At 56.0% G+C, this 13306-nt stretch overlaps 1 protein-coding gene across 2 annotated transcripts in view; it reads left to right on the top strand.

The window, feature by feature from the left end:
* LRRC75A (leucine rich repeat containing 75A) overlaps positions 1 to 13304 on the top strand; it is a gene marked incomplete at both ends in the record, with an annotated part of 43112 nt that extends 29808 nt beyond the window's left edge. The window contains 2 exons of one of the 2 annotated variants that reach the window (XM_080826780.1): positions 8629 to 8744; positions 11321 to 13304. In XM_080826780.1, the coding sequence (XP_080682906.1) occupies positions 8629 to 8744; positions 11321 to 11861 (657 nt within the window). The remainder of the gene's footprint in view (positions 1 to 8628; positions 8745 to 11320) is intronic. The other variant, XM_080826781.1, reaches the window with a different exon arrangement.
* Between the last annotated feature and the right edge of the window lie 2 nt (positions 13305 to 13306).

Raw genomic sequence — 13306 nt, 5'->3', positions numbered from 1 at the left:
TGTGATTGGATGCAGTTCCGGGCGGGGAGCAGGCTGGTGCTCAGGCACCGGACCCCTGTGCTCCCAGTGCTCCCAGTGCTCAGGGTGGGGCCGGGGGGGGTACTTGTGGGGCTACATCTGGTCCGGAGGAAGAGGGCTTGCGGGTGGGTAATTGCCCATGCAAACCATAGGACACAGGAGGTGCCCCAAGGGGTTCTGGGCTGAGACCTGTCCCCTCCGTCTGGGTGGGGAGTACAGGGGCTACCTGGGGGGCTCTGAGCTCAGGCTACTACAACACATTACCCCTGACTGGGTGGCTTAGAATGAACAGAAAGGTATTGCTCACAGTTCTGGAAGCCGAAAGTCCAAGATCAGAATGCCAGCACGGTCCGGTTCTGGCGAGAGCCCTCTTCCCGGTTTGCAGACGGCCACCTTCTTGTTGTGGCTTCATGTTGGCAGAAAGCAAGCCAGCTAGCTGTTTTCTTCTTCCAACCCTCATGACCTCATCTAATCCCACTTCCCCTCCTAAAGGTCCTACTTCCAGACACCATCACCCGGGGATGGGGTTCAACCTATGAGTTGGGGGGTGGGGGACACAAACATTGCCGCCCACCCCCCCCCCATCTCCCACCCCTCCCCAGCATGGGGTAGCTTTCTCAGGCCACTTCTTTAGCTGACCTGTGTTTTCCTCAATTCCAAAGGCGCATAACAATACCGGCCATGTAGAGCCGTAGCTGGGGGGCGGGGTTCAGTGAACTGATTCTCTCCAGAGTGTGCCTGGCAGGACTGAGCACCTCTACCCAGAAGCTAAGCTGTCCCTAGTCAGTGAGCACCCATCACGGGCCAAGCAGGGTGCTCGGACCCAGCAGGTCTGTGGTGGGACACTGAGGCAGGGAGTGGGCTCAGAGTCTTGGAGAACAAAGGGACAGCCTGGGATTTCCTGATTTCCAGAGCAAGTCAGGGGTGTCAGCCCGGTCGGAGGCTCCGGGGCCTGGCTGGTTCCCCTAGCCATACCCAAAGCCATGTGGCCGGAGAGGCCCTTTGGAAGGGCTCTCCTGGTTGTGGTCGAGGCCAGGGCTGAAGGTCCTGACTCTGGGGCCCTGAAGCTGGTGATAAGGGCAGCCTCTGATTGCACTCACCCCAAAACGTGAGCTGGCTCGGGGCTGGCCAAGACTTCTGGTTCTTAGATCTTTCATCTGAGAACTTCAGATCAGAGATGTCAAGGCCATCAGCCACAAGGGGCCGTCTCCCTCAGCAGTGACGTGGGACAAAGGAAATAGCCCTTCCTTGTCCAGTCTCGGTGACTAACTAACAGACCACTAACCCCATGACAAAGATGACCCCCCTCGAATGAGTCCCAACCTACCCAAAGCCCCCTCTGTTGTCCCACCTGGACATGGGCCTAGGCCCTAGATGGGGGTGGGTCTGTGTGTGCCCCGAGAGGGAGGGGACAGGCAAAACCCCATCTCGCCCATGACTGTGTGTCGATCTATCCACAGCCCAGTTTCCAGCTCAAAAGTCACCCACCTCTTGGACATTTCTGCCTGGGTGTCCCTGAGTCACCCCTCCCCCACCCAAAACATCACACCACCAGCACAGATCATGTCAAAGGCAAGTTCAGAGACCCCTTCCTCCCCTGGGCCCCAGTGCCAGCCCCGCACATCCCGTCATGCCTCCCAGCCCTCTGTGCTCTGGGAGCAGCCAGGGAGCAATGTGCAAGGTCACAGCAATGTGGATCCCCCAAGAACCTTGCTGAGAAACCTCCCACGTGGGCTGGTGTCCTACTTTCACTAAAACCCAAACCCTGTCCATGGCCCCCCGCCCGAATCTCCTGTCTCACCCTCTCCACTCCCCTCACTCGGCGGCTCGGGCCACCTGGGCCTCCTCTTGGTTCCTGGAGCATCCAGATCTCTCCTGCCTCCACCTCTGCCTGGGCTCCCCAGCCCCTCCTTTCAGACTCAGCCTTTCCAGAACCTTCTGTGACCAGCCCCGTCATTGACATGGCACCCCCGGTCACCCGGTGCCCTGTCTAGGGCTTCATTTCTCTCACTGGTCTCCCAAGTTATCTGGCTGATCTCTTTGTCTCCTGACACACGGTTGGCCGTCCCCCGTGAGAACAGTGGTATTGCCGAAGGGGGAGGAGATGGCATCTGTCTTGTTCGCAGTGACATCTTGCATCAGGCAGGGCTTAGTACAAGCTGTGACCGGAGCCACGAGAGCTCCTTTCCCAGAACGGTGCCGTGTTTTCTATTGCTGTGTAACAAACGACCCCAGAACTCCGTGCTTTAAGCGGTCGGCATTTATCCCTGGGCAGTCTCTCCTGTGTGACTAGGTAATTCTAGCTTAGGGTCCCTCCAGACAGTGGCCAGGGCTCCAACCATCGACAGGCAGGCCCCCCTTCCAGGCTGGCCCACTCTTTGGCTGCTGGCAGGAGGCTTCAGTTTCTTGCCACGTGGGTCTTTCCATAGGACCGCTTGAGTTTTCTCTCAACGGCAGCTGGCTTAGCCCAGAGCAGGTGATCCGAGAAAAGAACAGGGCAGACACCACAGTATCTTTTATGACCTTGCCACATTCTATGCATCAATCACCCAGATCAACCCTGATGCGGAGCAGGAGACGACGGGAGGGGGTGGAGACAGGAGGCCAGGGTCCGTGGGGCGCTCTTGGTGTCTGGCTGCCTACCTTGCTGAAGCTGGGAGGGAATGAAAATAGGAAGGATCCTTCCTCCTGCTCTCTGGTCTCACTCCAATCGCTCTCATTAGCTGAACCAACTGGAAATCGGGGCAGGAGGCCCTGCAGTGCTGTCTATAGCGCTCAGCCTTCCAGGCACTGAGAAGAGCAGAGAAAGGACTCAGGGGACAGAGTAAAGGCAAAGCCTAGCAAGTCTCCCCATATCCGGAGCAGGATCCAGCTTGTGGGAGGAAGGACGGTCAATATCTGAAGAATGAGTTTATGAATGAGTGAGGGAAGCCGTGGCAGACATTAGTGGAGGGCTGCGCTTGTTTGGGGGCCTGGGGAAGCCAAGATGGCAGATGGGAGTCCCCATCAGACAGGTGACAGGTGGAGCAGCGTAGCGTGCTGTGGCCCCTCCTGGAGGGGACTGCGGTCTGCCTTGAGCATCCTTCCTGACAAGTCAGCCAGAGTCCCTCAGGGTCCTCTCCAGCCCCTCCCCCCAGCCCGGTCAGAGGCAATAGGGGGCCCCAGTGCTTCGGGACCCTCGCTCCACCCTGCGAAGCCCAACTTGCATCTTGCCCCTCTCCTTCCTTCCGTGGGTGGCAGGAAGAGCTGCAGAATTAATTCCACAAACTGCCTTTGAGCCCCCGGTGTGGGTGAGGGCTTTTTGGCGCCTCAAGCTAGGAGAATAATTTGTCCTGATACCGAGGGCTCTCGTGGGGCCCAAAGACAGCCAAGCTTGGGAAGAGGGGCTAGAAGTACAGACGACACGCAGTGCAGACATCTCTCCACCCCTCCTCTGGGCTCCCCCGGGCCTCACTCTCCATTCCCGGGGGCTCCGAATCTGCGGGTCGGTGTCCAGCCCTGGGAGCAGACCGGGGGTGTGTGTCTCGTCGCCAGGAAAGAGCTGATTGGCTGAGCTCCGCCAGTGCCCGCTTCTGGACCAATCAGCTGCAGCTTGGGATGGGGTCTGGTTGCACAAAGGGGCTGCTGGGCCTCACCACTTTAAGGAGCAGAGAGGGGCCTGCCGACCGCGGAGCGCCGGGTGCGGGGCGCACGGACCGGGTAACTTGTGGGGCCGGTGGTCACACTCCTCGGCCAAGGTTGCACAAGGGGCGCGTGGCTGCTGTTGCTGGAAACCACGCAGGAACGACACTTTCTCCTCCTCTGCCTCCTCCCTCCCCTTCCAGCCCCTGCCTTCCCCACCCTTTCCTTCTCCAGCTCTGAGTCCGTCCTGCTTTGTCCTCTTCTCCGCGGGAGGGAGACCTGGAGTTGGGGGTGGGGGGGGGGTCTAGATGGGCTTGCTTAAGGCTTTTGCGGGTGCAAATGATAGAAACACCTTGAACCCACCTAAGCAAATGATTTATCCCCAGGAGGGCAGCGCAGGGCGGGAAGGCAGGTTGGGAAGGATGCCAACCCCGGAGCCAGGCTTTGCGTCCTCATTCCATCTTACACGTTGTGGGGCTTGCCTGTCTAGTCAGCTTCTTTATGCCTCAGTTCCCTCCTTTGTAAAGTGGGGGTGATAGTAGCGCCTGTTTCATAGGATCCTTGTGAGTTACAGGACCGTCGTGAGCTCGTGCGCGCAGTGCGCAGAGGCGACGCCTAACCTAGTAGACGCGCGGTAAATGTTAGCTGCTGTTTACGTAGCCCAGGCAGACGGAAGCGAGCTCTCCCTTCTATGAGGACACCAGCCCACGCTGAGTCTCAAATCGCCTGTGAGGTGACCGTATCTGTTGTCCTTGTTGGTGAGGAAACAGGCTTGCTCAGTCTCCCGGGCGGGGAACGGCGACGCGCGGTCAGCCCATTGCGGCGCCTTGCACACAGCTGCCCCCTTGTGGCAGTGCCGGAGCACTGCGGCGGCTGCTTTGCCGCCTTTTCCTCTTTGTTTCTTCCTTTCTCGGCCCAGCGGCTCAGGCCCAGAGGCTGACACCCCTCCGCCCCCCACGGAAGTGTTTGAAGGAGCAGCCGAAGCTTTGGAACTCGGTGCTCGTCTGTGGAGCAGGTGCCGTGAGAGAGTGGCAATGTTCTGGCAGCGGGGTGGTCCCAGGAGCGATGCCAGACCGACCACCCAGTCCACCCCAGTCCCGCCCCTCTGAAGATGTTGCCCCGGTGCTTCTCCACCCTGGCGACACAGGAATCATCTATAAAGCTTTAAAAAAAAAAATCTCTGCGTGCAAGCTGCCCACTCCTGCTGGGGGTGGCCCAGGCAGGGGTTTTTTATTTTTATTTTTTAAGATACACATATATATATATATATTTTTAAAGATTTTATTTATTTATTTGGCAAAGAGATCACACGTAGGCAGAGAGGCAGGCAGAGAGAGAGAAAGGGAAGCAGGCTCCCCGCTGAGCAGAGAGCCCGATGCGGGGCTCGATCCTAGGACCCTGAGATCATGACCTGAGCCAAAGGCAGCAGCTTAACCCACTGAGCCACCCAGGCGCGCCAGGCAGGGTTTTATTTTATTTTATTTTATTTTTAAAGATTTTATTTATTTATTTATTTGACAGACAGAGATCACAAGCAAGCAGAGAGGCAGGCAGAGAGAGAGAGAGGAGGAAGCAGGGTCCCTGCTGAGCAGAGAGCCCGATGCGGGACTCGGTCCCAAGACCCTGGGATCATGACCTGAGCCGAAGGCAGTGGCTTTAACCCACTGAGCCACTCAGGTGCCCCCAGGCAGGGTTTTTTTTAAAGCCCCTTGGTGATTCCAGGATGCAAGGACCCCAAGGGAAGAACCACCGCTCTCAATGCACTGTCTCTGCTGTCGCCTCCCATCCTCCGTTTGGCCTCCAGAGTTGGCCTTCACCAGGGCCCCCACCATGACTGCCCCTCCGTGAGCCTTTTCTGGCCAAGGTCTCCTTATCGGAGTCCTGCCAACCCTTCTCCTTGGTGCCCATGTCTACACTGTGCCTTCTCCATCCCTTCCAGTCTGGTGTGTCCTCCCCCTGCCCCTTGCTTTCCCCTTCACCTCATTCCACGGCTGGAGGGTAAATCAGAGGCTGAGGAATGTGTCTGGAGCCCCAGTCTCATAAATCCAGTTACATCTCCCAGGAGGGACCCACAGACCCCCTCAGACTCCACGTGGCGCCGAATGAGCGCTCATTCCCCCCGTCTTGCTTTCTCATCCCCTTCTCTCCCGGAGCCCCTTGCCTTCTACCCAGGTCCTAAGCCCAAAACCTGGATCCTTCCTCATGCCCGCCCTGCCCACACCCTCTCCATCCTGGGCACTGTTCAGTCTCCATCACTTTCAGGGCTTTCTGCAGGCCCGTCAGGGGGGCCCCAAGCTGCACAAAGCAGATGGACCTGGCCCCAAGCCACTGTGTGTCAGAGGGACAGTCCCAAAATGCAAACACGATCCTGCTGTTCCCCGCCGATCGAGCCGCTGATCGAGCCGCTGCCTGCCGCTCCTGCTTCCCATCACACACACCCGAATGAGGAGGCTTAGCAAGAAACAAAGTCTGGAATCAGAACACGGCAACCCAGGCGTTGCGAGTGTAATCGCCTGAAGCGACAGGTGACGTTTGTCAGACAGGCAGGCTGGGGCAGGAGGAAGTGAGGTTCTTGGAGAACCAGAGACCGGAGGTGCTGTCTACACCGATTCTCTTCCGTCTTGAGCCTCTGTCTCCTGGATCCCTGCTCAGATGCTTTACCTCTTTGGATACTCAACATCCCCCTTTCCTGCCTCTTCTGTCTCGTCTCTTGCCTTCAGGGTCTTCTTTTCTTGCCTTTCCAACAGCTCCAGCCCTGCTCTCTATGCCTCAGTTTCCTCCTCTGTAAAATGAGGCTAATGAAAGCAGTTCCGCTCTGGGGTGTCGTGGGAATTCCATGAAGTCCTAGCGTAAGGTCCGTGTGCAGCAAACCGGGTGACAGATGATAGTGGCTTGGACCAACGTGGTAGCCGTGGAGGTGGTGAGATGTGACCAGACCCTAGATTGTCACCTGCTCCCGTGCCTGTAACACCCCCCAACCGCAAACCTTTGCACACATTTCCTCCTCACCCAGGGATGCCTCGTTTCCTCTCTCCATGCAAAAATCACGAACCCATCCGCCCTGAAAACCCCAATGCACGTCTGAGCCTGGGGAGGACTCATCTTCCTCTACCCTGCCTGGGTGCTGCCTGTCTACATTGCTCTTCTCATTTGGGACATTATTTTTTTTTTAAGATTTTATTTATTTATTTGACAGATTACAAGTAGGCAGAGAGGCAGGCAGAGAGCCCAATGCGGGGCTCAATCCCAGGACCCTGAGATCACGACCTGAGCCGAAGGCAGACCCTTAACCCACGGAGCCACCCAGGTGCCCCTCATTTGGGACATTATTGACACAGTGAGCATAACTGGAGAGCTAGCTGTGTCCTGAGCTATAGTCACAGCCCTGTGCAAATGGGGACTCATTTCATCCTCACAAAATGTCCCGTGCGTTGGGTTCTATTATCCCTTCACAGAGGAGGACTGAAGGTCAAGTGACTTGCCCAAGGTCACAGAGGAGGTGGCAAAGCAAGGGTTCACCTCCACGCGGTTTGGCTCTGAGTCCATGCTCTTAAGTACTTAATATGCTGCGTTTCCATTAGCAGAATGTTGATGGTAACAACCATCCGCTGGCCTTTATTGAGTGCCCGCTGTGTGCCAGGCACTGTACGTGGGCTCAAGGTTGAACCTCACTCACCCTTGGCACCCCTCCCCCAGGGCTGTCTATTGAGCTGACTTCCCTTGGGACAGAGGTAGAGTCTCTCTAGCATCTCTCTAAACCCAATGTAAGTTTGTCAGGGCCGCCATAACAAAATACTATTTAAACAACAGAAATTTATTTCCTCATAGCTGTGAAGGCTACAAGTCCAAGATCAAGGTGTTGGCAAGGTTGGTTTCTTCTGATTCCTCTCTTTGGCTTGAAGATGACCGGCTTCTCCAGGGTCCTCAGGTGGTCTTTCCTCTGTGCATGTCTGTGACCTAATCCCTTTTCACGAGGACACAGTCACATTGGATTAGGGCCCACCCCAAATGACCTCATTTTAACTGAATTGCTCTGTGAGGCCCTATTTCCACATACAGTTGTAGTCTGAGATACCTGGGTTTAGGACTTAAATTTAAGAACTTTGGTGGGACACAATTCAGAACATAATACCCAGGGTTTCTGGGGGCGCCTGGGTGGCTCAGTGGGATAAGCCTCTGCCTTCAGCTCAGGTCATGATCCCAGGGTCCTGGGATCGAGCCCCACATCGAGCTCTCTGCTCAGCGGGAAGCCTGCTTCCCCCTCTCTCTCTGCCTGCCTCTCTGCCTACTTGTGATCTCTGTCTGTCAAATAAATAAATAAAATCTTGAAAAAGAAAATAATACCCAAGGTTTCAAACTCAAATGCTGATGGGCCTGCAGCATCTCAATCAGTCTGTAGAACATGGGACTCTTGTTCTCAGGGGCGTGAGTTCAAGCCCCACATTGGGTGTAGAACTTAGTTTTTTAAAAAAAAGTGCTGATGGGCCAGACGGATTACAGTAGACAAATGAATTGGGCTGGAAAGGACTTGGACACTCCTTGTTTATTTTCCTACTTTTGACATTCTCCCATGTGCACCATCATAAAAATATTTCCCTTTCTTCTTTTTGCCTAGAACAATTGTCTGGCACCTAGTAGGTGCTCAGTAAACCTTTGTTGAGCAAATGAGTGAGCAGAACGGCCCTGGTCACTGGGGAGAGGCAGGGACCATGATGAATATTGGCTTAAGCACTCAGCTCCGGTCAATTGTCAGATTGTGAATGTAGTTTTATGCAAATCACCATTTTGCCAGGATAGCAACTAATTCACAGCAACTAGAGAGACCCATTGTGCAGGTCAGTTGGCAACCAACTGCTTTCTGCTTGGAGGCCAAGTGGGAGGAAGCCTCCCCCAGCTCATCCCTTGGAGATGGGAAGCCGGAGGGGAGGGCCTGGTCTTTTCAGCCTGTGCCTGCGACTCAGGGCCTCCTGCCTGTGGTTGTCTCTGCAGGAAGGCGATGCGCTGGGTGCCATGGAGAAGCTATGCCGGCAGCTGACCTACCACCTGAGCCCCCACTCCCAGTGGAGGCGGCACCGGGGGCTGGTGAAGAGGAAGCCGCAGGCCTGGTGAGTCTCAATCCCCTGGGGCAGACCTGCCCCCCCCTCCAGGCCTCCTTCCACAAGGGCAGCCCAGAGCGAACCCACGCCAGGCTGGGCTCCACCGTACTCCTTGGGGTGAGGGGTGGCTAGAACCAGAGGGGTTGCTCTGGAAGGCGCCTGAAGGAGAAGTCAGGGTTGCGGGGGGAGAACGGCCAGGAGGGCACTCCAGGTGGGCATGAGGTATGAGAGGAGCTGCCGGTAGGGCCCTCCCTGCTCTGTGGGATGGGAGCCGGCACACCACCATTCAGAAGGGGTGGGTGGGGAGGAAGACATGAGGAGTTTCTAATTCCTGCTGTGCTGAACGTGGGCACTCCCACTGGATCCCCCACTTCTGGATGTCTCCTGCGGGGACCCAGGCTCTGGCCATGCCCCTGGGCCATGTAGCAGTGAGAAGCCTCAAGGGTTTTATGGCCCCCTGAAGATTGGGGGCTTGGGGCACATGGACACAGAACCCCTGGGCAAGATAGCTAGCACCATTGGAAGCAAGTAAAGGAGAACCGGGAAGTTAGGTTTTCTGGAGGGAGCACCCCTGCCTTTCTTGCAATGATCATGGGGCAGAGTGGCTTGTGTCCTTCCCCTAGACTGGGCAGGGCCAGGACTGCCCTCCCTCACTGACCAAGAGGTCTGGTTCCTCTTTCTCTTCTGGACTCTTTCTCTTCTGGACTCCAAAGCCAGATCCTGGAATACCTTCCCAGGTGAAGGAAGAGAGAGTCAAGGAGGGGGCTCCAGCTGGGCTGAAGTCAGAGGCTGTACATGGGGACAGAGCAGAGCAGGAGGACCCGTGGGACCTGGAAGCCATGAGGAGTCTGTGACCTAGTTCTTTAGGCTTGAAAGGCTCGAAATGTGACCTGGAATCCAGGAGCCTCCTCTTCTGTCTCCCCAGCACAGCCGCTTGCTTTGTTCTTTCATTTCAAAAGCCTCACTCCCCTTGGGTGGCTTCAAGTCATACTTGAATGAAATCCAAACAGGGTCCTCTGTGATGGGCGCTCGGCCCCTCTCTGGTCTCTTGCCTCCCACTTCCCCTCGCTGCAACCATGCTGGCCTTCCTGCTGGCTCACAAATGCCTCAGGGCCTTTGCCCATGCCCTCCCTCTGCTGGAACTTTTACCAGACCCTTCTGAGGGCCCACTTTTTCTTCAAATGTCAGCTTGAATTACATCCTCGGAGAAGCCTTCCCTGAGTAGCCACTTCAGTCTTGTTTGTTGTCTGTCTCCCCCGTCCCTGGTAGAGTGAAAACGGATCGTGTCTGTCTTGTCCACGACTAGGACCTCAGTGCCTAGGACAGTGACTGGCACATAATGGGAGCTCAAAACACTTGCTGAAGGAATGAATGGGGTAGGGGATATTACTGTCGCCGTTTGGCCACAATCACCGAGCTAAGTGGCAGGGCTGGATCCAAACCCCAGGCCCAGGTTAACCACATGCTCCCGATCTCCTAGGTATAATGGGTCTGTGCTCTATTTTACCCAGAACACGGCAGGCAATGTTTCAAGCACTTAGAGGTCACACCCTGAGAGGCAAGATGAGCCGCCTTCCAGCTTCAGATCTCAAGGATATGACACTGTTTTGCCAGGAAGTCCAAGCCGCGATCCTCGGGCTGCTCATATCGACATATGCTCTTTTTTTTTTTTTTAAGATTTTATTTATTTGAGAGAGAGAGATAGAGAGATTACAAGTAGGCAGAGAGGCAGGCAGGGGGTGGGGGGAAGCAGGCTCCCCGCTGAGCAGAGAGCCCAACACAGGGCTCAATCCCAGGACCCCAAGATCACGACCTGAGCCGAAGGCAGAGGCCTAACCCACTGAGCCACCCTGGCAGCCCCGACATATGCTCTTGAAACAAGCTGTGAGCACGCCCCACCTTTCTCTCTTTCCCACTGTTGGGGTCCCAGGGCTTGCCTGGGGTCCCTGGAAATGGGGGAGCTCTGGCCGCAGAGCAAGGCGCAGGAAGAAAGGAGAGCAAGGAGTAGCAGACGGCAGGAGTGGAAGCGGGTACAGAGGCCTGAGCCTCCAGGAGTCAGCACTACCCCCACCCCCAGGCTCAGAGAACCTGCGCCCTCCCCTGCCTGCTGCCCTAGGGGGCTCTCCCTAAGGATTCCCCACCTGGTGGGCGGGACTGTCTTCAAAGCGCTGCTCTTGGGGAAGCAGGAAGCGCAGTCTAAGTGATTCATAATGACTGCAGCAAATATTCATTCCTATCTCCCGTATTCGAGCACTGTTCTAAATGCTCGGCATCTTAACAATTCTGTGGTACTCGGCTCCGTTGTTCAGGTACCTGACTGAGGCACAGAGAAGTTAAGGGACTAGAGCTCATGCAAGCAGGAAGAGTTAAGATGCAAACCTAGGCATTATGGCCCCAGAATGCACCCTTAGTCACTGCAGAAAGGCCTTTCCCCTGGGGTCCCTCAAGCTCTGGGCAGCTGGGCCCAGCCAGGCTGAGATGTGAGGTAGCGCCAGGGCACCAGAGGTCTTTGGTTTCTCCCATCCCTGGAGCTGCAGCGCTGGGCCCCACTTGGTTGAACCTGGCTTGTCCCTTCTCCCCTGCAGCCTCAAGGCTGTCCTGGCTGGGAACCCTCCAGACAACACCGTGGACCTGTCAGGCATCCCGCTGACCTCCCGGGACCTGGAGCGGGTGACCAGCTACCTGCAGCGCTGTGGGGAGCAGGTGGACAGCGTGGAGCTGGGCTTCACGGGCCTCACCGATGACATGGTCCTGCAGCTGCTGCCTGCGCTTAGCACGCTGCCCCGCCTCACCACGCTGGCGCTCAACGGCAACCGGCTGACCCGGGCCCTGCTGCGTGACCTCACCGACACCCTCAAGGACCCCAGCAAGTTCCCCAACGTCACGTGGATCGACCTGGGCAACAACGTGGACATCTTTTCATTGCCCCAGCCCTTCCTGCTCAGCCTGCGCAAGCGCTCCCCGAAGCAGGGCCACCTCCCCACCATCCTGGAGCTGGGCGAGGGCCCCTGCAGTGGGGAGGAGGCCCGGGATGGGACAGTAGACCAGGAGGACCCTGGGGGAGGCCCTCTGGATCCTGCCAAAGACCACGAGGGCAGGGAGACTGTAGGTACAGTTCAGACATGACACAGAAGTGGGGGTCCTCACCAGGAGTCCTAGTGGGGTAGGAGGACTGAGGCAGGCTAGGGGGCCCCCCACCAGCAGCCTCAGGCAATCACCCAAAACTAGCCTGGGCAACCCCACTCACCAGAGCCAGACTGTAGCATCTGGGAAGGGGGCTGTGTAATACTGCTCCAGTCCTCTCACTTCCCTCTCTTGTCAACCTCCTCTGCCTTTTGGCTCCTGAAAAGTCACGTATGGCTTGAGAGCGAGCAGCCCTCAAGTCCCCAGATTTGTGGGTGGTTTTGTTTGGAGGTGAACGCTTGAGCTACTGTGGGCCAGAACTTGTATCCCCAGGCAGGGAGTGTGATTCCGGCCCTACATCTAACCCAGTATTTCCTGACGGAAACTTTTTTCTCTGCCCTAACACCTGGTCAGGAGTCTGGAGTAGGGGCACTGATCAGCTCCCCAGAGACTCCAAGAACCTAGTCCCCATCTCAGGTGGTGGCTTTTCTCCTCCCTGTGAAGCCCTGGGAACTCTCGGAGGAACCACTTCTCAGTCTCAGCCTCCACTTAAGCCCACGCCTCCCCCTGGGACCAGCCCCTGTGTACCCTCCCAACAGATCATCCCAGGATGCCTACATACATGGCATACACCCAAAACCCCCCCAATCCAGACTACCAGACCTTCACTAAGGTTTCAGTGTTCCAAGTCAGAGTACTTCCCTTGAAAAGGATTTTAAAAACCTTCTCCTGTTGCTTGTGGAGTCCCCCCGAAAGTCATCAGGGTTACTAGGCTCACTCCCAAAAACCTTCTAATAAAAAAACCCAAGACCATGAAAATGAGGTCAGACTTAACAACTCGACAGATCTAGTGCCTCCCAGCAAGCCAGCCAGGAGATGGGGATAAACTGGGGGTTCCTTGAATGGTTTTCACATCTCCCCCTTAATACTACCAGCTAAAAATCCCTTCTAGGCTCATTCCAAAACAAAGGAAAAGACTTGAAGTCCAGGGAGACTGGAGACAACCTTTTTTTTAACCTAAGAAAATTTACAGATGCCCATGGTGGTGACCAGAACACAGGCAAATGGCAGACAGTTGAGAAGCATGGCCTGTCAGGCCTTCTAGCCCAGTGACAGGTAGGTGAGATCCCAACTCAGGAAGGCACCAAGATGGGCTAGGTGTAGAGCCACACTATGGGGACCCTGCCTGCCACTGCCCGGGTGTTTGGGTGAAGCACAGTGCAGAGCTTCAGGAGGTAGGCAGCTATGCAAAGGACGCAGCCCAAAGGCAGACATTACTCAAAGATGTGGAGGCCTTACGTGCTTTGGAACTTTTACCCTCAAGTCTGAAGTTGTTAGAGGGGAAAAAGGCTGACCTTGGAGAAGGTGACAAGTGCTAATACCCTGACTGCTAATGTAATAGCAGTGACCACATTTTTTTTCTTCAAATACACGTTTTTAAAAACCAG

Source organism: Martes martes (assembly GCF_963455335.1).
Source record: "Martes martes genome assembly, chromosome: 16".
NCBI lineage: Eukaryota > Metazoa > Chordata > Mammalia > Carnivora > Mustelidae > Martes > Martes martes.
Note: the sequence above shows the minus strand (reverse complement) of the source record. Positions and strands in the feature narration are given on the sequence as shown.